The sequence below is a fragment of the Haliotis rubra genome, unplaced genomic scaffold (assembly GCF_003918875.1).
Source record: "Haliotis rubra isolate DU_JTF1 unplaced genomic scaffold, ASM391887v1 Scf970, whole genome shotgun sequence".
Lineage (NCBI taxonomy): Eukaryota > Metazoa > Mollusca > Gastropoda > Lepetellida > Haliotidae > Haliotis > Haliotis rubra.
This window is the reverse complement of record NW_025767713.1, coordinates 106,827-134,014: the sequence shown is the minus strand read 5'-3', so window position 1 is coordinate 134,014 and position 27,188 is coordinate 106,827. Positions and strand designations below refer to the sequence as shown.

At 40.4% G+C, this 27,188-nt stretch overlaps 1 protein-coding gene across 3 annotated transcripts in view; it reads left to right on the top strand.

Moving 5' to 3' along the window:
* LOC124265316 (serine/threonine-protein kinase 36-like) overlaps positions 1-27,188 on the top strand; it is a 60,021-nt gene that overhangs the window by 2,422 nt on the left and 30,411 nt on the right. For 2 of the 3 annotated variants that reach the window (XM_046700108.1, XM_046700107.1), the window contains exons 5-15: positions 432-611; positions 1,333-1,400; positions 1,679-1,905; positions 2,406-2,566; positions 4,246-4,371; positions 5,509-5,526; positions 9,556-9,717; positions 11,320-11,540; positions 14,731-14,830; positions 19,270-19,367; positions 20,823-20,928. In XM_046700108.1, coding sequence (XP_046556064.1) covers positions 432-611; positions 1,333-1,400; positions 1,679-1,905; positions 2,406-2,566; positions 4,246-4,371; positions 5,509-5,526; positions 9,556-9,717; positions 11,320-11,540; positions 14,731-14,830; positions 19,270-19,367; positions 20,823-20,928 — 1,467 coding nt within the window. The remainder of the gene's footprint in view (positions 1-431; positions 612-1,332; positions 1,401-1,678; positions 1,906-2,405; positions 2,567-4,245; positions 4,372-5,508; positions 5,527-9,555; positions 9,718-11,319; positions 11,541-14,730; positions 14,831-19,269; positions 19,368-20,822; positions 20,929-27,188) is intronic. The other variant, XM_046700109.1, reaches the window with a different exon arrangement.

The window sequence follows — 27,188 nt, the reverse complement described above, 5'->3', positions numbered from 1 at the left end:
ATTGAAAGAGACTGAAACTACTTCAACTTGTTTTTATTTCGTATAAACTATACATTCATTTGGGGAAATGAGACAATTCAAGGAGAGAAACTAATGCAATAGTATTGCAATAGTTCATTGCAATAACTTGTTTGAGTGGCATTTAAGAAGTTGAGATGTACAATATAAAACAATTTTTATGGATAACAACTTCTGTATTTCATGAGTGCTACGTTTCGATACAGATTAGTGTACCGTTGTCAAGCAGGAGTGATCACTCAAGAAGTTGTTATCCTTAAAAAAATTCTATATTTGTTGCAATAGACTATCCCTATCGCAGTAGTATGTTGCAATAGATTATATACAGACTGCCGCCATCTGGCATATTGTTGAGTGTGGTGTAAAACTAAACTCACTCACTCACTCACGCAATGACTTTGTCTTTGTTCCAGGTTCAGTTGATTGCCTGCCATCTTGTGTCCGCTCTCTTCTACCTCCACTCCCATCGTATCCTCCATCGAGACATGAAGCCCCAGAACATCCTGCTGGGCAAGGGAGGCTGTGTCAAACTCTGTGACTTCGGATTTGCTAGGGCCATGAGCTTCAACACGTTTGTCCTCACGTCTATAAAGGTGAAGAAAATACCTGTCTCAAAATAGACCCGCAAAGATCCGTGTTAGAATTGATCTTCAGTAACCCATGCTTGTGGTAAGAGGCGACTAACGGGATCGGGTGGTCAGGCTCGCTGACTTGCTTGACACATGTCATTGTATCCAAATTGTGTAGAACGATGCTCATGCTGTTGATCACATGATTGTCTGGTCCAGTCTTGATTATTTACAGACTGCCGCCATATAGCTGTAATATTGCCGAGTGCGGCGTAAAAGTTAACTCACTCACTCACTATGTTTGTTGCTTAGGACCACATGGGTTGTGAACATGGTGAAACTCGTTCTAGTGTCAATGAAATGTTACTTTGGGAGTATTGCAATAGTTGGTCGCAATAGACTATCGCTATCGCAATAGTTGTTTCCCCCTCAATAGTCACCCCTAGTAATAATCTCTATGAATGAACTCTTGAAGGGGCAGTAGTGCAAGGAAACACATTACACTGTGCAGAGTTGCTTCCCTTACGTTTATCATAGTTCATACACTATATTATATTACCAGTAATATTGGTGTTAAAACAAATGAATAAAAACACATTTGAAATGCAAATCAGAACTGTCAAACAACCAGCTTTTGCAAATTCTCTAGTATTTCAAGTTTGACTCTATAAATAGCATTACATTCTCTCAACTGGGTAGACGGATAGCTTTTGTTGCAGACATATATATGTGTTCATGTTTACAGGGAACTCCACTGTACATGTCCCCCGAGTTGGTGGAGGAGAAACCATATGATCACACTGCAGACTTGTGGTGAGTTGATAACTTTATTAAGAAGAAATGTGAAGGGAACTTATGGCAGTTTCATGACAGATATGGTGTGGCTAATATTATCAGTGTTAGTGTTCCCCCTAGGCTGTGTGCGAAATAGCCACTGGCCCGCTAGCCCATGGCTAGTAAAAATCCAATCGGGCCAGTAAACCTCCACAGTCACTGGCCTGACTTGCTGGTAAATTTTCAGTATGAAGTATGAAAGTGTGCCTTTAAAGACCATGCTAATATTCCATTATGTCCACTTTCCACCTGACCAGGGCTCTCGGCTGTATCCTGTATGAGCTGTTCACTGGGGCTCCACCATTCTACACAAACAGCATCTTCCAGCTGGTCAACATGATCATCAAGGACCCGGTCAAGTGGCCAAAGAACATGAGTGTTCCCTTCAAGGACTTCCTTCAGGGTCTCCTAAACAAGAACCCACGCCAGAGACTGTCCTGGCCGGAACTGCTTCACCATCCATGGGTGGCAGAGGGCATTAAAGGTAGGGGGGACATGGGGTATGGGTACTCCTGGCCGGACCTGCTCCACTACCCCTGGGTAGCGGAGAGCATTAAAGGTAGGGGGACATGGGGTATTGGTCTGTCCTGGCCGGACCTGCTTCACCATCCATGGGTGGCAGAGGGCATCAAAAGAAGGGGGGACATGGGGTATTGGTTTGTTTTGCCTGGACTTGCTTCATGAACCCTGGGTGGCGGAGGGCATCAAAGGTAGGGGGTATTGGTTTGTCTTGGCTGGACCTGCTTCACCAACCCTAGGTAGTGGAGATCATCAAGGTAGTGGGGACATAGGGTATTGGTTTGTCAAAACTTGCTATACAACTGCTGGGTGGCATTGGACATTAACAGTTTTGTCAACTCTCAGGAGTTTGCTTCTGTACATTAGTGCCCTCAGTGTAGGGCTAATTTAATTTGTTAATGTGATCAGTCCAGTTAATACATCTCATTGACACGCCTATGTAGCCGAGTCTTCTGCATGTTCCAGTAAATGAGGAAGACACCAAGACAGACAGCCCGTTCACCCAGCCCCTGTCAGCCTCCATGATACTGAAGAAGGAGCAGCAGGCCAAGGAGAAAGCCCACCCACCTGGCACCTCCAAGATCCTTGCCAAGGCCAGGAAGAAGGCCATGGAGGAAGAGAAGAAGGTATGTCATATGGGAGTGTTCACTGCGTTGGATGTCACAAGGGGGTTCACTGCGTTGGATGTCATACAGATTGTACACTGTGTGATGTCATACAGGGTGTACACTGTGTTGGATGTCACAAGGGGTGTTCGCTGGGTTGGATAGCACAAGGGGTGTTCACTGGGTTGGATGTCATATAGGGGTGTTCACTGTAGTGATGTCATGTAGGTGTGTTCACTGTGTTGGATGTCACAAAAGTGTTCACTGTGTTGGATGTCACAAGGGGTGTTCACTGTGTTGGATGTCACAAGGGGTGTTCACTGTGTTGGTTGTCATATAGGGGGGTGTTCACTGTGTGCTGGATGTCACTGTAGGTGGATGTCACAAGGGGTGTTCACTGGGTTGGATAGCACAAGGGGTGTTCACAATGTCATATAGGGGTGTTCACTGTGTTGGATGTCATGTAGGTGTGTGTCACAAGGTGTTGGATATCACAAGGGGTGTGTCACTGTGTTGGATGTCATAGGGGTCACTGTGTGCTGGATGTCATGTAGGTGTGTTCACTGTGTTGGATGTCACTAGGGGGTTCATTGTGTTGGATGTCATATAGGGGGTTTACTGGGTTGGATGTGATGTAGGTGTGTTCACTGTGTTGGATGTCACAAGAGGCGTTCACTGTGTTGGATATCACAAGGGGTGTTCACTGGGTTGGATGTCATTTAGGTGTGTTCATTGTGTTGGATATCACAAGGGGTGTTCACTGTGCTGGATGTCATGTAGGTGTGTTCACTGGGTTGGATGTCACAATAGGTGTTCACTGGGTTGGATTTCATATAGGGGTGTTCACTGTGTTTGATGTCATATATGAGTGTTCACCAGGTTGGTGTTCACTCGTTGGATGTATCAGGTTGGATGTCATATATGGGTGTTCACCAGGTTGGATGTCACAAGGGGTGTTCACCGGGTTGGATGTCATATAGGAGGGTTCACTGGGTTGGATGCCCCAAGGTGGTGTTCACTGTGTTGGATGCCACTACGTGGTGTTCACTGTGTTGGATATCACTAGGTGGTATTCACTGTTGGATGTCACAAGGGGTGTTCACTGTGTTAGATGCCACAAGGCGGTGTTCACTGGATTGGATGTCACAATAGGTGTTCACTGGGTTGGATTTCATATAGGGGTGTTCACTGTGTTTGATGTCATATATGAGTGTTCACCAGGTTGGATGTCATATATGGGTGTTCACCAGGTTGGATGTCACAAGGGGTGTTCACCGGGTTGGATGTCATATAGGAGGGTTCACTGGGTTGGATGCCCCAAGGTGGTGTTCACTGTGTTGGATGCCACTACGTGGTGTTCACTGTGTTGGATATCACTAGGTGGTATTCACTGTTGGATGTCACAAGGGGTGTTCACTGTGTTAGATGCCACAAGGCGGTGTTCACTGTGTTGGATGCCACAAGGTGGTGTTCACTGGGTTAGATGTCACATGGGATGTCCACTGTGTTTTATGTCACATGGGGGCAGTTACCCCGCTGTGATAATTCCTTGAATATTGCTATAAGCAGTGTAATACCCAACTCACTCACTCATTCACAAGGGGGCAGTTAATTATCTGATGTCATCAGGGGTTGTTTTCTGTTCTGAATAAGGCAAGTATGAAGTTGTTTTGTTTTGTATGTTCTGGTATTTCTTTTAGAAATCAGCTAAAGAGACTCGAACCCAGGCATGGGGAGACAAGAGGGAGGTGACTGCCCAAGAACCGATGCCAATCCACCCAGACAGGCCACACTCACAGCAATGGGAGGACAATGGCACATCCAAGGTACTTATACATTTAATACTGATCTCATTAAAGATCATTTATTACATTTCCAAGTCAGAACATGTTATCTGTTATGTCTACAAAGATGGTTGATCTTCTACATGTCTGCTTGTGTCAGTGATGATTCATTGTATGAGCCATCCTCATCTCATTCCTGCCTAAATATGTTAAGAGGTGGTAATTTTTGTTACCCTGCCTGGTGATCGGCATTAAAGGGGTAAATCAAGGACTTGCTGCCTGTGTGAGAATGGGATGGCCATGTTGAACTGCAGCATGGGATCTCATTTGTCTGGACAGGTGCCAGCAGACACACCACTCTCACTTGCATGAACAACACTAAAGCAGTGCAAAAGTCCCAAATATGATAACACCATTTCAGACACACACACACACACACACACACACACACACACACACACACACACACACACACACACACACACACACACAGACACAGACACACAGACACACACACACACACACACACAGAGACAGACACAGACACACACACAGACAGACACTGACAGAGACAGACAGACAGACTGACTGACTGACTGACTCACACAGACAGACAGACAGACAGACAGACTGACTGACTGACTGACTGACTGACACTCACACAGACTGACTGACTGACACTCACACACACAGACTGACTGACAGACTGACAGTCACATAGACTGACTGACTGACAGACACTCACACAGACTGACTGACTGACAGACACTCACACAGACTGACTGACACTCACATAGACTGACTGACTGACTGACTGACTGACTGACTGACTGACTGAATTTTCACACATAATAAGACATTATGATTGTTAACTGTTCAGATGACCACAACCCATCCATTCATCCAGGCACTTGATCATTTTTAACCACTTTCTAGAACTTCTACCAGAGTGTGTGCAACAATTATAACAATATTCTTCCATTGTTTGCAGAGGGTCTAGTGTAATATCCACTTCCAAAATTACTACTTGAGATATATCTGTAAATCTTATATATTGTATGTGAACATGTTAAGAACAAATTTGTAAAAATGAACTGCGACAATCATAAACTGCTTTGATCGATTTGTCGTATATTCCACAAGATGATATTAAAACCTATTTTGTTTATAATTGTATAGGAGCCAACAATCCTGGAGGTAACACTCACCAAATTATATCGTTGTTTCTTAAACCATCCTCTCTGCTGTCAAGGAGCCGTTCATTGACACTCAATACCCAGGCTGTAGTGTAGACCACCACTGTCACTCACTCTCTTTTCTTTCACTGTGACAAGCTTGGCCATTTTTCTAAAGAACTGGGTCCCGTTCCTCAAATCGATCGTAGCGCTAGGACAGTCGTAAGTCTATGTTAAAGTATGGGAGTTACGATTGTCTTAGGTTACGATCGGCTTGAGGAACGGCACCCTGTTCGATAAGAGTTGTATCTCTTTGATGTGCCAAAAACCTGTTGGTTCAAATCCTGATTTTTTTGGGTTAGATTTGTCAGTATAATGCATATGGGTTTTACGGAAGTGATAAATGTCTGTGTTTCTACTGCCTGTCATTCCACTGTCCCACAGAAATCTGCTATGGGACAGTGGGGTAGGCTATTGGCTAAAGTGTTCACTTTTTTCGCTGAAGACCCAGGTACAATCATTCTCTTCCAACAGAGGTTACTCCTGTCATATCTTCCTACGTAACCTCTGTTCTAATACGGCCCTTTCATGGTGTGAGCGTTCAAGACTCGTGATTGGAGGCAATCAGATTTAGTTGTACAATCAGCGACATTGTTTCAAAAGTGATCATTCGCAAGGCCTCGGTAATTTCCATATGCTTCGAGAAAAACTAAATTTCTTCCCCTGCGCGATGCGCAAACGTTTCTTCTAGACAGAACTCAGTCATGTTATGGCGGATCAGTGGCGTCTCCATCGCCCTCGTTGACAACGGACAAGCTAGCCATTAAATGTCTTGTGTGTAACATCAACACAATTCCCCGGCAGATGGGGGATATTTGTGGCCCCACATTTGCTTGTGTTAGTCAAGTTGAATCTAAGTCGATGTAATACGTGTTCTGATTGGATAGAAAGAAGGGAGATAATTCATGTTGCGATCTTTTGCCGCTAGGGTTTTACGAGAACCGGGAAATATGGCTGTATTAGAACAGAGGTTCGTAGGAAGATATGACAAGTAACCTCTGTGGGAAGAGAATGAGGTACAATGTGTGAAGCCCATTTCTAGTGTCCCCTGCCAGATATTGCTGGAATATTGCTAAAAGCGGCGTAAAACTAAATTCACTAACTCATCAATTCAGTTCTGGGGTGATGGGGTAGGCCTAGTGGTTAAAGTGTTCTCTCATCACACCGAAGACCCAGGTTTGATTCCCCACATGGGTACAATATGTGCAGGCCATGACTGGTGTCCCCCCGCCATGATATTGCTGTTAGTTTGCTAAAAGCTGTGTAAAAAGTAAACCCATTCCTCACTCATCGATCCAGTTCCCAGGTTTGAGTATATACTTTGATTCCCCACGTGTGTCATCTGTAAAACCCTCTTCTGGTGTCATCTGCTTTTTTATTACTCGGTATATTGCGAAAGTTTCTTAAACCCATGCACAGTCTCAACTCAAGCTGACACACATTAATAAAACTGAAGAACTTCTGAATAGGTTGGCTGTGAACGAACCCCAATCAATCTTTTCAACTTTTAGCTTTTATTCAGTCATTTCTTGAATTTCAATTCCATCTTGTATTTTTCATGTCTTGCTTTTTTCCTATAGATCTCTACTTTATATTATATACATTATATTTGATATATATGTAGAAAGTAGTTATCCCAGCCAGTAGCTCTTGTGTTGCTTTTTCCAGTAATGGAAAGTGTCCATTATCTGTTTTATGCTCTCTCTCTCTCTTTTGCTTCATTTTAAATTGTTTAGATGAATTTATGTAATTAAAATGATGGAGCTTCAAGAGCTATAAAAATATAGGTATGGAGACACAGTAACAAAATGGTAATTGTCTGAATGAATAAGAATTTAAGAACAAGTGTTTTGATTGTTTTATGATAAGGTGTATCTGTTGGTGTAAGATGTGTAGGATTGCTTCCCTTAGATGTGCCAGGATCCTGTGATAGTGGATTAGAAGTCACTACAGTTAATTAATTTGCCTATATTTAATATCATTATATTTGTTTACAGAAAGGTAACATTGACATGATTGAACTAAGCATTCAGTTCATGTGGTCCTTAAAGGCACTATATCACACCACACTTCTCGAGATAAATAATGCATTTCTCTCAATGATACTAACTATCAGCCCTCACGGAAACTACCATATGCTTTATTTTTTAGAAAATTATGTATTTAGATTACAATATTAAATTGAAAAGTTTGAATGAATTAATGCAACATAGCATTAAATCGACTCTCTACTAGCCGAACATTATTTCAAGCGAGCCCTTAGAGTTATGTCCCTTGGAGCTCTTTACGATTATTATTATCGTACGCACAACTTGTGATTGAAACCAGTTCGGCAAACACCAACAGCACGGCGTTGGACAGTTTTTGATTACGGAGCAATTGTTTACATTCCATATATGGCACGAGTTCTCTGTTTGGAAGCTGTTCACCTCAAAGTTTCAATTATCAATTTCAGGCAAGTCGTAAGGGGTAATAAGTCTTTTATTGCATCAATAGGAAGCTAAAGTGAGTGCATATGGCCCAATATATATAATATAGGCCAAAATATTGTCGAAAATGTGTGACATTGTGCCTTTAAGATAGAAACAAATGTTAAACTTTTCAACGCTATGTATCACCTTTGATTACTGTTGTAACTTCTCACTCTTACTATTATATTCACTATCTAACTATTTGTCACTTTATTACATTGTGATTAGTTTGTTTTCATACTCTCATCTATTTACATAAAGAAGGCTAAGGGAGATAACTCTTGTGGGCGAAAGCTCAACAGTTAACTGAGACACCCAATTAAATATATGGTGGTCAGTGTATATGGTATATATTTATTTATTATTTAGGCTTATGTTTTTTACATTCTTTTGGGTTCATCTTAAAAAGCTTGTCGTTGCTTAAATAAATCAGCAATTTTAAGTGTGACAAGTTTCCTATTCAGCTTTTTGGGAAAACAACAATTATTGCTATGCAATAATTTCAATATCAATTGCTTTTTCTTATATTTCTCAGAATGAATTAGAAATTAGAATTCTTTTGCACTGCTTCAGATTTACAGGAGAGCCTGAATAATGTTTGTGACTTATTTCTTAGCAAGAAGGGTCCCGAGTTTCAAGGCTGGCTTACCATTTCATTTGACATAGTCCAAGGATTTATCAATACCCTGGGAGTCAAAATGGAGTAAATACTAGTTTCTTCAATATTTTGACTTTCTTAAAAGTGTTTACTTTCATTTTCCTTTTATTTCATGCAAAGCAAATATGTAAAACTTCACATTATAGACTCTTTGAGCAACTCAACGAAATACAAGTTATCTCTTTCATAACAATAGTCATTACTAAAATAGCGTACCTTGACAATTATATTTTTTCCTTCTTTCAATATTTCAGCCAAACTTTGGTCTCCAAAGTGGTGTGGATAGATGTAGTCTGAAGAAAATTGTCTATTTTAGGATTATATTTTCCCTAGATATACGACTATGTAATAGTGTTGGGAATCGGAACCGAAATCCACTATTGATTATTGGAGGACTTATAGGGAATGATTATCGATTATAATCGAAATATATACATTTTTAATGTTGTCACCAATTTTAAGGGGTTTTCCCCAGTTTTTTTCAAATTAATGTGTTATATAACTAATAGTGTCATGCCATGAAATGCAGGCATGAAAAAATATTTATGAAATTTAATGGTTAGTTTACTTCATTCAAGTGTGTTATACTAAAACAACAAAATTCCTATTAATTGAAAACATGTTTCTTACAATCGATAATTATTTTTAATCCTTCGATCGATTTTCGATTATTTCCATCATCGGAACACCACTACTATGTAATATAGTAAATGATTTAATATTAGATTCACATTAAGTATGTAACATACATCAGATATGTAATGTTATCTTGTATTTTGCCACCATGCAGACAGTTATAATATACCAAAAGATCACAGAGATAGAGCTACTCATTCTGTTTACATTTACATTCTCTTGTAAGAATGTGGACCCTACTCCACGACCTAACAGAATCAGCCAGGACTACAAAAAGGAGTATCCTAGTATTGAGATTGAGGGGCCTCGGACCATCAAGAGGAAGAACTCTATCCCGGAGAAGAAGAAGAATATTGAGAATGTCAAGCTAGAAGGAGAAGGAGAAGAGGTTAGATTTCTTGAAGGCCTAAACTGTGGTTGTGGTTGGAAAAAATAATATTTATTCAGTGTTGTGGACCTGTGAATTGATCTTCAGTAACCCATGCTTGTCGTAAGAGGCGACTAACGGGATTGGGTGGTCAGGCTCACTGACTTCGTTGACACATGTCATCGGTTCCCAATTGTGCAGGTCGATGCCCATGCTCTTGATCACTGGTTTTTTCTGGTCCAGACTCGATTATTTACAGACCGCCGTCATATAGCTGGAATATTGCTGAGTTCTGTGTTAAACAACAAACCAAACCGTGCCATTGCATGGGTTTTTGGGTAACAATTCTGTTCTTGTAAACTAGTGTTCGGAATTGGTTGAAATCTCACAATTGATGAATGCTTCATTACCAACGAACAATCATCGAAAAAAATTGGTTAGCGTCATTTTTCAGATTTTCCTATCCAGGTTGTTACTGCAGAAAAGTATAACATGTTGCAACTTGCTACATTAAAGTGATGACTAATATATCATAAACATAAACTTCCTGGAGTCTTAGAGAAAAATTCAGTCATGACTTTTCAGTTAGTGGAGTGAGTTTTCTAAGAAATAAACATGTTTTTAGGCCCTGGCAACTTCTAAGATATGTTCCATTGTCAAGTATTTCAAAGACTAAAACAGTAGTTCCAAAATCGTTTATGTTCGATTATGAGAAAATGTGATCGATTGCTTGGTCATTTGGTCACTGCGACCAATCTTCGATTATTTCAATTAATCGGAACACCACTAATGTAAACTGAATCAAAATACTAACAATCCCACCACAGTGTTTTAAGCAGCCCATTACCATAGACTCTGTTTATTGCCATCAATATCGCTGGAGTATTGCTGAGTTCAAACAAACTAATCTAACAAAGAGACTATGATTTGATAAGTTCAACTTTCTAGACTAAATTAGTTTTGACTAGAATAAGATTGTGGATCAATCACAAGTTGACAGAATTTAAAGTTTGTTGTTCAGTGCTGCAGTTTCATCTATATCCAGGGGTGGTGGGGTAGCCTAGTGGTTAAAGCATTTGCTCGTCACTCCGAAGACCCGGGTTCAATTCCCCACATGGATACAATGTGTGAAGCCCATTTCTGGTGTACCCCGCCGAGATATTTCTTGAATATTGCTAAAAGCGGTGTAAAACCATACTCACAGGATCAAGCCAGCCCAGATGTAGGGAATGAATAAATATGCTGGTATATTTACCTCCTAGGGTGTTTTAGAACATTTCTTTAATCTATTCCTGTTATATTAGTGATGTGTACTTTGTGATAATATAAGAATATTATTGCTTTTCTGTAGTCCTGTTGCTGTTGAAATGAATCATATCTCTTCATAAATTCAATTCATTACTCTTGGTCACTGGAATTGAACATTTCTAAATATTTTTGAATATTTTTGAGAGAGTGTTTTTTACTTGGAACTAGTGTGTTTTGATCTAAGTGACTTAAGCAATTACATGGCATGTTTTTTGTTTTCATCGCTCAATATTAAACAAAAAGTATTTGTATTTGTTACCATATATTTGGAACACAATTCATATTTGACTCATTGTGTATACATTGCGTGGACAGGAAGTGGACAGCGAAGATGAGTGGACCGTGGTGGTTGAGACAACTGACCAGGAGGGTGACCCTGAAATTGCCCTTCAGTTCCTCCAGGACTCAAAGTTCATCTCGAAGCTTGACGCTCGACTCAAGAGCAGCTCAGCCCAAGTCCAGGACGGAATGCTGGAGGGAGCCGCTAGACTCAGGACGGCATTAAGAGTCCTCACAAACCTTGTCACACTCAAATGGTAAGATGGAACTATGTTTGGTGACTGTTGTCAACTTCAAAAGTATTTGTGTTTTTATCCCCCGCAAAAACGAAGTTGCAGGGGATATAGAAACGGTTCTGTCCGAGCGTTTGTGAGTTCGTCACACTTTGTCCGAAGCATATCTCCTAAATTATTCATGATAGCTTAACCAAACTTGGTACACATGTCAAGCATGATCCCTAGATGTGCTCTTTGGGGGTTAGACCCAGATGTGAATTTTATTTTTTGTGGGTTCCATGGAAACATGACTTAGACTGTGATTATGAGGATGTCATCTTGTCCGGAGCAGATCTCCTAAATTTTACACGCTAGCTTCATCAAACTTGGTACATATGTCAAGCATGATCCCTAGATGTGCCTTTCCGGATTAGACCCAGATGTGAATTTTAGATTTGGGGGTTTCCATGGAAACATGACTTAGGCTGTGACTATGAGGATGTCATCTTGTTGCATTTCCATGGCAACAAGTTAGGCTTCAACTGAACTTGGTGATAGTGCTCCTTTCTGGAGCAGATCTTAAAAACCTTTCAATACTCTCCTTCCACTTTTGCTGTATACACTCCAAAACATGTGACATAATCATAACTAGTAGACATATTCATAAAGAGTATTTTGCCATTGCGGGGGATATTGATGACTTTGTCTTCTTGTTGTAATAGAAAAGTGTGTTCTTTGTTCCATCACATCATGACACATATGTTCCTTTTGGGAATATATTTTCTCAGTAAAGTACAAGTTCTAGTACTTTTTAAGCTGGTGTCCCATCCAGGATTCTGACCCATACCCACAGAATGTTCTTTGCAGTTTTGACAAAAATGTGGCAATCATTGTAAGCATTTCTTTAGTAATCATTTAGCTTCACAACGGCTTATTTCCATTTTTAACTTATTTGTGGGATCAACCAACCAGAGCCCAAATTCATAACAAGAAAATATAATAGATCTAATTTACCTCTAAAAGTTACCTTTATCATCCAGCTCTGATGCATTAGATAATTACAAAAATGACAAGTTTTACTATGAATGAGGTGAGGTGAGGTGAGGTGAAATTGGGTTTAGCGTCGTGCTTGAGAATATTTCGCTCATATGACGACGTGCATGTTTGTGTATGTGGATGCGCGGCTGCTTGTACTAGCCCAGACTTAAGCTGGTTTTATAGTGCTAGCCCACTGAGATACCACACCGCAGTGAAGCATGAATACCCCACTCAGACACATTATACTGACTCCGAGCCGACCAGTCCTTGTTGTACCCATAATGCCGAGCGCCAGGCAGGGACCAACAAGTACCACATTTTAACGTCTTTTGGTATGACACGGTCGGGGATCGAACCCGGACCTTCCGCTCTCCGGGCGGACGCTTTAACCACTACACCACGGAGGCGGTCTACTATGAATGATAACATATCACTTTATGATAACAGTCACAAAAAACTATTATGGATATGTATTGTATTGCCTCTGTTGGTTAACACTACAAATATCAATGTCAACCAAGAGTAGTAAATTAGCAATCCCCCACACACTTCGAATGAATGACAACCCAAAGTCAAGTGTATTGCAAGGCTGTTGATGTTTTAGTTCTCTAGAACGAAGGGTAAATATTTCCCTGGCTATCTGCTGTGTTACAGGCTCTATGTCTTGATTGTGTGTCACTGTACCACCAGTATTATTCATTACACTGCTATACTGAGTCTAACAAACCCTAGTAGAAGGTTGCGTCTGCTACTTTACCACCAGTATTATTCATTACACTGCTAGAAGGTTGCGTCTGCTAACCTTTTGAATTGACCAATCGGAACACAGCTTACCAAATCACGAAAGTTAACATAAAGCATTTGGACTTTTACCCTGAAAACATTTGTACTCGAACAATACCGTATGCTATTGTCATTACGATCGCTTCTGAGTGATACGCATGGAGGACACCATTATTCACAACAGTGAGTAGACAGTCGCTGAAAATAGCATTTTTGTCAATATTCCAAGATGTCATCTTGCGGAAATTTAAGCTAATAGTAACCATGTCAACAGAAACCCAAAGTGTATATGCTGCAGGTCTGTGTTTTATGAGGAAGCACTTTTCCGATCGCACTATCAGTTTCATGGTGCATCGTTTTGTAAGTCTTGCTGAACTGTAAATAGTAGCCGTTGTTTGATTGGTTGAATCCATTTGTAAGTCTTGCATTTGATCGGACAGTCGTAGGTTGCTCAAATGTTAGCTGATGCGACCTTCTACTAGGAGTTTGTTCGATTCGGTATATAGCAGTGTAACGAATAATGCTGAGCCTAAGTTTACTTAGACTGCTATACCCCAAACAACATGGGATGGTGTTCATAACATCAATCACTGGTATGTCACCATGTACAGTAAACATGCATGATATTCTTCATATTATAAATCTGAAAGGCGTCTTTCTTTCAGTGATTGACCGCCTCCGTGGTGTAGTAGTTAGAGCATCTGCCCGGAGAGCGGAAGGTCGCGGGTTCGATCCCCGGCCGCGTCATACCAAAAGACGTTAAAATATGGTACTTGTTGGTCCCTGCCTGGCGCTCGGCATTAATGGGTACATCAAGGACTGGTCGCCTCGGAGTCAGTATAATGTGTCTGAGTGGGGTATTCATGCTTCACTGCGGCATAGTATCTCAGTGGGCTAGCACTATAAAACCAGCTTCAGTCTGGGCTAGTACAAGCAGCCCTACATACACATACACACGCATTCACGTCGTCATATGAGCGAAATATTCTCCAGCGCGAAGTTAAACCCAATTTCACCTCACCTCACCCATAAAATATTTCTATCACAATCTGCTGTGTGTATGTATGTCAGAAGACAAACATTGTGGAAGTCGCGGTGGCTGATCGGGTTTAGCGGCTGGCTTTGTGTGCTGGCGATTAGGTGCCTGACTCTGAATATGTAGGTTCGAATCCAGGATGGAACTCAACCCAACAAAAGTACTAGAATCTGGACTTTACTGAGAAAGTGTAATCCCATATATAACATGTTATAGTTTGGTGTGATGCCTTTTATATCAATCATTGGAATCTATATGCAAGATTATTCAAAGGTTACCATGTTTTTGTTGGTAGATTGCTCACTGTGGCATGAAACAGGTAACAAACATAACATGTTATTTAATCATCCGGGTGACCTAGTTTCTTTGTTTCAGCGATGTCTTCAAGGTTCTTTCATTTGTCAAGTCCATGTCTGTGCCAGGAAGAGTGTTTGATATCCTCACCCAGATCCTGGAAAAACCCAAAGTCAAACAGGTACAATGTGTTTCATAAGTCAAACTTGTTCTGATATGATTCTTCTTACTTCGTTAGTGAATGATTTATGCCCCTGTGAAGATCCGGGTTAAAATTGATCTTCAGCAACCCAGACTTGTCGTGAGAGGCGACTAACGGGATCAGATGGTCAGGCCCGCTGACTTGGCTAATACATGTCAACTGCATTGAACGATGCTCATGCTGTTGATCACTGGATTGTCTTGTCAAGACTCGATTATTTACAAACCACGTAGCTGGAATATTGTTAAGTGTGACATTGAGCAACAACCAAACAAACAGATATATGAATGATTCATGCCTTATTAAATGGATAAACAGACTTGCCTCCCTCTATTATCATATAACAAACAGATAAATGAATGATTCATGCCTTATTAAATGGATAAACAGACTTGCCTCCCTCTATTATCATATAACAAACAGATGAATGAATGATTCATGCCTTATTAAATGGATAAACAGAGTTGCCTCCCTCTATTATCATATAACAAACAGATAAATGAATGATTCATGCCTTATTAAATGGATAAACAGAGTTGCCTCCCTCTATTATCATATAACAAACAGATAAATGAATGATTCATGCCTTATTAAATGGATAAACAGAGTTGCCTCCCTCTATTATCATATAACAAACAGATAAATGAATGATTCATGCCTTATTAAATGGATAAACAGAGTTGCCTCCCTCTATTATCATATAACAAACAGATAAATGAATGATTCATGCCTTATTAAATGGATAAACAGACTTGCCTCCCTCTATTATCATATAACAAACAGATATATGAATGATTCATGCCTTATTAAATGGATAAACAGACTTGCCTCCCTCTATTATCATATAACAAACAGATAAATGAATGATTCATGCCTTATTAAATGGATAAACAGACTTGCCTCCCTCTATTATCATATAACAAACAAACAGATAAATGAATGATTCATGCCTAAATGATTAAATGGATAAACAGACTTGCCTCCCTCTATTATCATATAACAAACAGATAAATGAATGATTCATGCCTTATTAAATGGATAAACAGACTTGCCTCCCTCTATTATCATATAACAAACAGATAAATGAATGATTCATGCCTTATTAAATGGATAAACAGACTTGCCTCCCTCTATTATCATATAACAAACAGATAAATGAATGATTCATGCCTTATTAAATGGATAAACAGAGTTGCCTCCCTCTATTATCATATAACAAACAGATAAATGAATGATTCATGCCTTATTAAATGGATAAACAGAGACTTGCCTCCCTCTATTATCATATAACAAACAGATAAATGAATGATTCATGCCTTATTAAATGGATAAACAGACTTGCCTCCCTCTATTATCATATAACAAACAGATAAATGAATGATTCATGCCTTATTAAATGGATAAACAGACTTGCCTCCCTCTATTATCATATAACAAACAGATAAATGAATGATTCATGCCTTATTAAATGGATAAACAGACTTGCCTCCCTCTATTATCATATAACAAACAGATAAATGAATGATTCATGCCTTATTAAATGGATAAACAGACTTGCCTCCCTCTATTATCATATAACAAACAGATAAATGAATGATTCATGCCTTATTAAATGGATAAACAGACTTGCCTCCCTCTATTATCATATAACAAACAGATAAATGAATGATTCATGCCTTATTAAATGGATAAACAGAGTTGCCTCCCTCTATTATCATATAACAAACAGATAAATGAATGATTCATGCCTTATTAAATGGATAAACAGACTTGCCTCCCTCTATTATCATATAACAAACAGATAAATGAATGATTCATGCCTTATTAAATGGATAAACAGAGTTGCCTCCCTCTATTATCATATAACAAACAGATAAATGAATGATTCATGCCTTATTAAATGGATAAACAGAGTTGCCTCCCTCTATTATCATATAACAAACAGATAAATGAATGATTCATGCCTTATTAAATGGATAAACAGACTTGCCTCCCTCTATTATCATATAACAAACAGATAAATGAATGATTCATGCCTTATTAAATGGATAAACAGAGTTGCCTCCCTCTATTATCATATAACAAACAGATAAATGAATGATTCATGCCTTATTAAATGGATAAACAGAGTTGCCTCCCTCTATTATCATATAACAAACAGATAAATGAATGATTCATGCCTTATTAAATGGATAAACAGAGTTGCCTCCCTCTATTATCATATAACAAACTATTATCATATAAATGGAAACAGATAAATGAATGATGATCATGCCTTATTAAATGGATAAACAGAGTTGCCTCCCTCTATTATCATATAACAAACAGATAAATGAATGATTCATGCCTTATTAAATGGATAAACAGAGTTGCCTCCCTCTATTATCATATAACAAACAGATAAATGAATGATTCATGCCTTATTAAATGGATAAACAGAGTTGCCTCCCTCTATTATCATATAACAAACAGATAAATGAATGATTCATGCCTTATTAAATGGATAAACAGACTTGCCTCCCTCTATTATCATATAACAAACAGATAAATGAATGATTCATGCCTTATTAAATGGATAAACAGACTTGCCTCCCTCTATTATCATATAACAAACAGATAAATGAATGATTCATGCCTTATTAAATGGATAAACAGAGTTGCCTCCCTCTATTATCATATAACAAACAGATAAATGAATGATTCATGCCTTATTAAATGGATAAACAGACTTGCCTCCCTCTATTATCATATAACAAACAGATAAATGAATGATTCATGCCTTATTAAATGGATAAACAGACTTGCCTCCCTCTATTATCATATAACAAACAGATAAATGAATGATTCATGCCTTATTAAATGGATAAACAGAGTTGCCTCCCTCTATTATCATATAACAAACAGATAAATGAATGATTCATGCCTTATTAAATGGATAAACAGAGTTGCCTCCCTCTATTATCATATAACAAACAGATAAATGAATGATTCATGCCTTATTAAATGGATAAACAGAGTTGCCTCCCTCTATTATCATATAACAAACAGATAAATGAATGATTCATGCCTTATTAAATGGATAAACAGAGTTGCCTCCCTCTATTATCATATAACAAACAGATAAATGAATGATTCATGCCTTATTAAATGGATAAACAGAGTTGCCTCCCTCTATTATCATATAACAAACAGATAAATGAATGATTCATGCCTTATTAAATGGATAAACAGAGTTGCCTCCCTCTATTATCATATAACAAACAGATAAATGAATGATTCATGCCTAATTAAATGGATAAACAGAGTTGCCTCCCTCTATTATCATATAACAAACAGATAAATGAATGATTCATGCCTTATTAAATGGATAAACAGAGTTGCCTCCCTCTATTATCATATAACAAACAGATAAATGAATGATTCATGCCTAATTAAATGGATAAACAGAGTTGCCTCCCTCTATTATCATATAACAAACAGATAAATGAATGATTCATGCCTTATTAAATGGATAAACAGAGTTGCCTCCCTCTATTTTCATATTTGTCGGCCCTGATAAATGGTATGTCCTCTAAATGCCATGCCTCATGAGTTTCACCAACAATGACACAAGTGGTAAATGGCTATGACCTGTGTGAACACAGACCTACACACTAGTATAAGTTGACATAATGTTGACCAGTCAGAGCTCCAGATAAGATTTAGCTCATGTGGGTACTGTACCCACTGTATTTTTTTAGAGTGGGTATTATGAATGTTGAGTGGGTATTTCATTTTCCGTTACCCACTGCTTTCAAATATGTGCGTATTTCAATCATTTTACTCACCTAAGTATTACGTCATTGAGTAAGTTTACTAAGCAGGTATGTTCTGCCTTATGTCATACCTAATCAAATCCAACTTAAATATAATGGAAATGATTTCATAAAAAATCACTCATCCTACACTGACAGTACAACACTTGTCCTATACTAACAGTACAACTTGATAGCAATCGATGTCTTTTTCATTACGCAAGCGATTTTTATAATATATTCTGTACGCATTTGTTTTAAACTTTTTGCGTATCAAACATTTAAAATGCGTAATTGGTACGCAACAATTATTTTTCAATGCGTAATTGGAAAGTTTCTATGCGTATTTTACCCGGATACGCAGCTTATCTGGGCCTCTGCCAGTCCTAACTTAGTACAGGAAAACATGTTTCAAGTGACACCTCTGTCTTGTCCTTAGCCAAATAGTAGTTGGGTAAACCAAAATGGGAGTTCTAATGGCTACTGAGCATGGCTCGTGTTTGGATTGGACTTAATTTAGAAGTTTCCCAATCTGTAACCTGAATAACTCACTTAGGGACAGTTTTCTTTGATTGGTTGGATTACATTTGAGTACTGTGAGTATAATGTTCTGTGTTTCCATAGCAACCATGGTGCCAGCAGATCCTGATAGACCTGGTCATCACAGTCAATGCCTACTTTGCCAGCGAGATCAGCTGGAGCGACAGGGTCGGCAAGGAAGTGTAAGTAGATGTAGATTAAATTAGCTTTAGACGACTATTTCCACTAAACCAGTGACCTTTACAACAAAATATCCACTCAACCAACCACACCCTCAACTCACCCACATTTATTAACCAGCCATTGAATCAAACTCTAATTCAACGAATCAAGCAATCACTCAACCTACTGACTGCTGAACCAAGCACTCATTCCACTCTCTCAACCAACTGATCACTCAACCAGCCAGTGAACCAACCAACCAAACCCTTAACCAACAACCACTCAAGTAACCCACTATCTAACCAACCCTTCATTCAGCATACCAAACAACCAACCACTCAACTATCCCACTATCTAACCAACCCTTCATTCAGCATACCAAACAACCAACCACTCGGGTAACCCACTATCTAACCAACCCTCATTCAGCATACCAAACAACCAACCACTCAACTATCCCACTATCTAACCAACCCCTCATTCAGCATACCAAACAACCAACCACTCAACTATCCCACTATCTAACCAACCCTCTCATTCAGCATACCAAACAACCAACCACTCAACTATCCCACTATCTAACCAACCCCTCATTAACACAGCATACCAAACAACCAACCACTCAACTGGTAATACCTACTATCTAACCAACCCTCATTCAGCATACCAAACAAACAACCACTCAACTAACCCACTATCTAAACAACCAACCACTCTCATTCAGCATACCAAACAACCAACCACTCAACTATCCAACCAACCCTCACTATCTAACCAACCCCTCATACAGCATACCAAACAACCAACCACTCTGGTAACCTACTATCTAACCAACCCCTCATTCAGCATACCAAACAAACAACCACTCAGCTAACCCACTATCTAACCAACCTCTCATTCAGCATACCAAACTGTCCAGCCAACTGTCCACTCAACTATCCCACTATCTAACCAACCCAGCCACTCAACTATCTCATATTCAGCAGCATACCAAACAACCAACCACTCTCAGCATAACCTACTATCTAACCAACCCCTCATTCAGCATACCATTCCAACAAACCCGCTATCTAACAACCACTCAAACTATCCCACTATCTAACCAACTCTTCATTCAGCTAACCCCACTATTCAGCATCTATCCCACTAACCAACCTCTCATTCCAGCATACCAAACTAGCCAACCATTCTCAACTATCCACTATCTAACCAACTCTTCATTCAGCATACCAAACAACCAGCCACTCACTATCCCACTATCTAACCAACCCTTCATTCATACAGCAACCTACCACTCAAACACTATCCAACCACCACTCATTCAGCAACCTACTAACCACTCAACTAACCAACCCCTCATTCAGCATACCAAACAACCAACCACTCAACTAACCCACTATCTATCTAACCAATCACTCATTTAACCAACCAACCAACCACTCAGTCAGCCACTCACTATGTGTATTCTCCTCCAGTGCCCAGGAGTTCTTGTCCAACATGCTCCAGTTCATGGGGCTGGTGCCGAAGCTGCTGTCTCTCCAGATAGACGAGGATCTGAGACTCCGGGAACAGACTCTGCTGGTCAGTGCTGCAGCACCTTCAGCTACATAGCATTCGGACAACATTTTTTTCAGTATCCATATCATATGTGGCTAGGTCCAGTAAATTCATACCCTTAATGTTGGAAATAGATTAAAAAAAAGCAATATATTTTTCCTTATCCTGACTCATGCTTATTGCTTCTCTTCTTCTTCTTGCGAACATAGTTGAACACAAGTATCTCCCAATTGAAGTTCCCTTCAATTAAAAAATCACTAATTAGTACTCACCACGAGTTACCTCCCTTCCACAAGCGCGGGAACGAGGGCGCCACCTCAGCCCATGTGCCTCACTCTCTCCTTCTTCGCCCAGTGAGCTGGACGTGAGAGCGTAGTGTCTCCCAACACACTATATCCTTTATTAAAATTTAGTTTAGTACCTCTTATATTCAGTTATAGAGGTGTAACTAGTATCCTTATTCAACTTGCATTGATTATTAGTCGTGTTTCTGCTGTTTTATTCACGGTTCGCCGTATTTGTTCAGCAGTTTACGTTAATGAGAATCTGCACAGGTTGTAAACTACGTTATTCCACTACCGATCCACAATTAAAATGCCCTAGTTGCATTACTCCATGTTCTATAGTTTCTCGTTGTAAATTATGTATTAATTTACCAATTGCTGCCTTTGATAAATATTTATGTTCCGTTTTGAGACGGAAGTGCAGATAAATCTCGCAAACAATCTTCAGTCATGGCTAATAGATCGGAAGCTAATATACCCTGTCAACTGTTGACTGACGACCTGCCACCGACTGTTGGCCTGCCGGAGTTTCCCTCGGGGGATAAGCGTGGGACGCAGTCCGCTATGTCCAAGAAGCAACCTGCATCTCAAGACATTCCGTCTTCACAGTCTAAGACTAGGAAGCGTCCACATCATCTCAGCGTACGCTTGAACCCCAGGTCCACAGCTCATCAAGGGAAATCTCTGGCTACAAATAATTTTGCCTCCGATATTCTACCTTCTCAGAATTATGTTTATATGATGATGACATTCCATTCAGATGTGCGTCATAAGCGTCCAGTATCTGCTACCGTCACTACAGCGCAGATCAACACGCAACCAGAGATGCCTACGCTGACGCCTGAGTTTAAGATTGAGGGTCCCGTCACTTTCACAGAGAGGCCACCCTCAACGCCAGCGCAGACCGTCCCAGACGACCTGGTTAACCAAATCATGAGACTGATGGAGGACCGTTACGGTTTACAGAGGCCCCAGAGCCACAGAACCCAGAGCCCAACCCATAATAAGTCATACAGGGCCCCAGAGCCCGCCTTGGCTTCGCGTAGAGACCCCAGAGCCCACAAAGCCTCCTCCGCTGAAGAGCAACCCAGCCGGTAGCGTCACTTCTCAAAGGAAGTCCCAGGCGCCTCAGAAGGAGCTAGAGCCTCTCCAGTTCGCGAGGGACATCGCGGAGAAGGGCTTAGCCATGAGCCCACACCCTGTAGAACACAGAGGTGGATTCATGAAGCAAAGCTCATATGTCGATTCGGACACTGACTCGATACATTACATTAGCGAAGGTCGCGAAGGCTAAAATGGCTCCATATCTACCTCGCCCAGAAGATTTAGAAGAGCTTTCTTGAAGTCCCAGCGTTAAGCGCCGAGGATGTCTCCTCCAAGGTCTCCTTACACTAGCCACTTTCGTCCAGTCCGTTCACCACAGTCCTCTCATAGATCTTTCCTACAGATCTAGGACTCCGACATGTGACCCTACATCCAGAGGAAGAAGGTATCATTTTCTCAGATGCTGAGATTAGATACTGGATGGTGAATGAGTTACAACTTGCTTCCCCATCGAAGAGCGAGAATTCAACTCAGACTTACCTGATGAAGGATGATGATGTAGACAATATCACCTTACCTCCTATTGACCCGATTGCAGCGGTACCAGCTAATCTGGATACAGCCTGTTCCAAATCTTGAGAAAGTCCATCTACACATTTCCCGGTCTTCAATGCCAAGAAATTTGCTGGACACAATATGGACCCTTTTTCAAGGCCCAGGATATTGATGACAACTTTAAATTAATCAGCGATGCCAAGTCCAGAAGTTACAGAGTAGGCGATCATAAATTTGCTCAATTAGATACCATCTCAGGAGAATGTTCTTTGGATTGAATAGATCTAGAGCGATTAATGAAACTCTCATCACCAAGTTCAAGAATTCTACAGAGGAGGAAGATAGAATGATCTACTCAGCTCTACTCATGCAGAAAAGAGACCACCAATTTCTTACAGAGCACCTGTCAGCTTACTGAAACTACTACCATGGCTGGAGTCGGCCAAGGCTTACTAGCCTCCTGCTCTTGGGATAAGCAATTTACAGAATCTCTATACACAGCTCCATGGTCATGCAGCCCTTACTGTTTGATGGCAACATAGACAAGGTCTCCAAGAGTATCTAAAGACTTCGAGAGAGGTACTTATGATCAGATCCATGGATACCTTAGCGAGCGTCATTAAACAGTCAGCACAGAGATACTCGGGCAAGTCTAAGTTTTCGGGGCTACAGAAAGCACGGGACAAGAAATTAGCTGCAGCTAAAGATCCCAAGGATTCTTTTCATCGCCCATACAACAAATTTAGGGGAGGATCAGCTAGAGGCAGATCATCCAGAGGTGCCCGTGGATTTAGACGATGAAATTCAGGTTCGGAACGACTGGAGTCTTCCACCCCCAGCCGTTCCAGTACAACCGTCTCAAGTGGGTGGACGCCTTCAGCTACACTGGGAAAACTGGGGAATACTACAAGATCCATATGTATCCAACATCCTACAGCACGGATATCTAATACAACTCAAGGCCAAGCCTCCGTTAACAGTCAACCCCACAGGGTTCAATGTTCAACCGGCACAACTACCTATGTTAAGAGAAACAGTACTTACTCTGCTAAACAAACAGGCCTTAGAAGTTCTGGATCAACGAAACATCGTACCAGGTTTCTACTCCCCAGTTTTCATAGTGCCGAAGAAAAATTCCAAGGAGAAGTTTCGTCTCATATACAACATGAGCATCTTCAACAGAGAATATCTATGCAAACCACCAGCGTTTGCGCATGATACACTTACCGCAACCGGCATTTAATTAGGTCCCAAAGATTACATGGCCAGCATAGATTTGCAAGGCGCGCTCTACACATTCCGATTCATCCCAACTCAAGGAAATATCTAAGATTTATCCTAGACAGGAAACATTACCAATGGAAGGTTCTTCCCTTCGGAATCACATCGGCCCCTTGGGTATTCACAAGAGTGACCAAGCCTATTGTCTCATACCTACATCGTCAAGGTCTTCGCAGCGCTTTTTACCTAGACGACGGTATGCAAGTGGATCCAGATCCACAGCGTCTCAGACTACATCTGAACTTTATAATCAAGCTACTAACACAATTAGGATGGTTAGTAAATCTACTCAAGTCGGACCTAGAACCAGCGCCAGGATCTGCAATTTCTAGGTATCTGATTTCTAACAGCTCAGAATCGTATTGTAGTCCCGAGGACAGATGGATCAAGATCCAACAACTTATTCCTCAAGCCCTACTACTCTCCGTTACCACTACGACAGTGGCAGAGCCTATTGGGACTACTCACATCAGCTCAAGACTTGACAGTCAGAGGCAGGCTTGAATTGCGTCCGTTACAAGTCCTCATCAATGCTCATCTCGAGGACCCTCTACCATTCAGTCTACCAGATTATGTCAAACCACATCTACTCTGGTGGACCAAGAGATTGAATGTTTAGCGCAGTCTCCTTAGTAGAGCGAATCGAACACACATCTCTACGACGCTGGCGTCACTACAAGGTTGGGGAGCCCACCTTGCTGGCAGGACAGCGTCAGGCCTATGGAGCAATCAAGAGAGCAAATGTCACATAAATCTGCTAGAGATGCAAGCAGTCATAAACGCCATAAGTCACTGGAGCAACATACCACAGAACGGCTCAGTTGATGGTTCACACAGACAATTCAACAGTGGCATTTTATGTGAACAAACAAGGTTCAACAAGGTCACCGAACCTACTGACTTCGATGTTTCAGACTGTTCGATTTAATCGACAATCTAAACATACACGTCAGAGCTTGCCACATTCCAGGAGCAAAGAATGTATTAGCAGGCGCTCTCTCGGCACACACCAACCGTCGCCGACAGAATGGATGCTCCACACAGAGATATTCAATCAAATAATCATGGAAATAGGGATCTCCACTGATAGACCTATTAAGCCACTCGATTCAACAAGCAACTGACAACATTAAATTATTAAGCCAGTGCCAGACCCACTAGCATGGGCAACGGACGCACTAAGCATATCGTGGGAGAGACTCAAAGCGCGTCGCTTTCCGCCTCCAGCGTTGATCCCACAAGTCTTACAGAAAATCAGTCAAACGCAGAGCCTCCATCTGATTTTTGGTGCACCCTACTGGCCAGCCGAGAACTTGGTTTCCAGATCTCATTCAAGTAATGGGAAAACCAATTCTTCAGCTCCACTCTGGCGCCAATCTATTGATACATCCGCACACCAAACAAGTGCACGAAACACCAGAAAGCATTCCAAATTCACGTATGGATTGTATCAAGGCATGTCTGAATAAGAGAGGTTATTCTGCCAGGCGCGCTAAAGCGGTCACGCTTATACTCACGTAACTCAACTCTTAACTTATCACGATGACAAATGGCACAGTTTTGTCAATTAGCTGCTAAGAAAGGATTTACAGCCAGATATGCTACACATCCTCAAGTGGCAGATTTCTTATGTTATCTACGACAAACTAAGAATCTAAAAGGCTCAACCTTGTCCACTTATCTTGCAGCTATAAGTTCTGTAATAACTATCGCGAGCGAGCGTCAAGTTAGCAAAAACACCAGAGTTACTTTCGCTTTATTCTGGCGTTCGATTGGAGGATCAGAAACGGAAGTTTCACGCTCCAGCCTGGGATCTAAATATAGTGCTCCAACACCTCACTAGTGAGGCTTATGAACCATTGCCATCTACATCGTTTGAATCACTGACCCATAAAACCTTATTCCTGTTAGCACTAGCTACGGCCGCCAGGATGTCAGAGATTCACGCATTGGATTACGAGAGAACACGCTTTGATGATATTCATAACATCGCTCATCTGGGACTTCGCTGGGATTTTATAGCGAAAAACCAACTGCCAGGTCAACCAGACAGATTATTCCACGTCCCAGCTCTCTCATCCATACTTGGACCGCATGATACGATGGATCTATCACTATGCCCAGTGAGAGCACTGAAAATATATCTCCAACGATCCAAACAGAGCAGAGGGAAATTCAAGAGATTATTTATCCCTCTATCTACAGCTACGCAGACGGAAGTCTCACGTACTACTATCTCTATCTGGATCAGAACTGTCATACTACGTGCCTACAAGGCTGCGGGACTCGACCCTCAAGAGCTTCTAATCCTCTCGAAATTAGAACGCTAGCCTCAACTCTCGCTCTACATGGGAATTGCTCGTTGAATACCATAATGGAGGGATGTTTCTGGAGATCTGATATGGTGTTTGCCAACCACTATCTGAGAGATATCACCACGAGGGCGTCTCAGGTATCCACCATTTCGGTCCCATGGTCCTCAAGCTCAACAGTTGACAGTTCCACGGAGAAGATAAGTCTATCTTACAGATTTTATACTTATCTGATAACAGTACTAATAGCTACATGCTATCTATATATTTTGCTTAAGTTTAATTTATTATCTTAAGCTCAGTACTATGGTTTTTATATCATACTATATATAAGCTTACAACTCCTAGGAGTTTTGCTATTATATATATGTTCAGCTTAAGTTTCATCAATCCTTAAGCTCAGTCATATGGTCATATGCATAAATGTATTAGCTAACAAACTCTAAGGAGTTGGTTACTATTATACAGCTTAAGTTATAATTATATCTTAAGCACAGTACTATACTATTATAGCTTAAATATATGCATATCTTAAGCTTAATACTTTGGTTCATTTATAAAAGTATCCACTATAAACTCACAGAAGTTTATACTATCACATTAATAGCTTCAGCTTACATTAATGTTGTATATACTTTATCATATTCAATAAATTGTAATAACCTTTATATGGCAGCTGATAAGTTAAGCAGCAGGAATTCATCAGTTCAGTGCCTTTATGAAGTTCCCATAGGGTTATTACAATCATCACAGTTCAAATCACTAATTATTAAAATCCAAAGTATATATATTCCCACCTCCTTTTCCA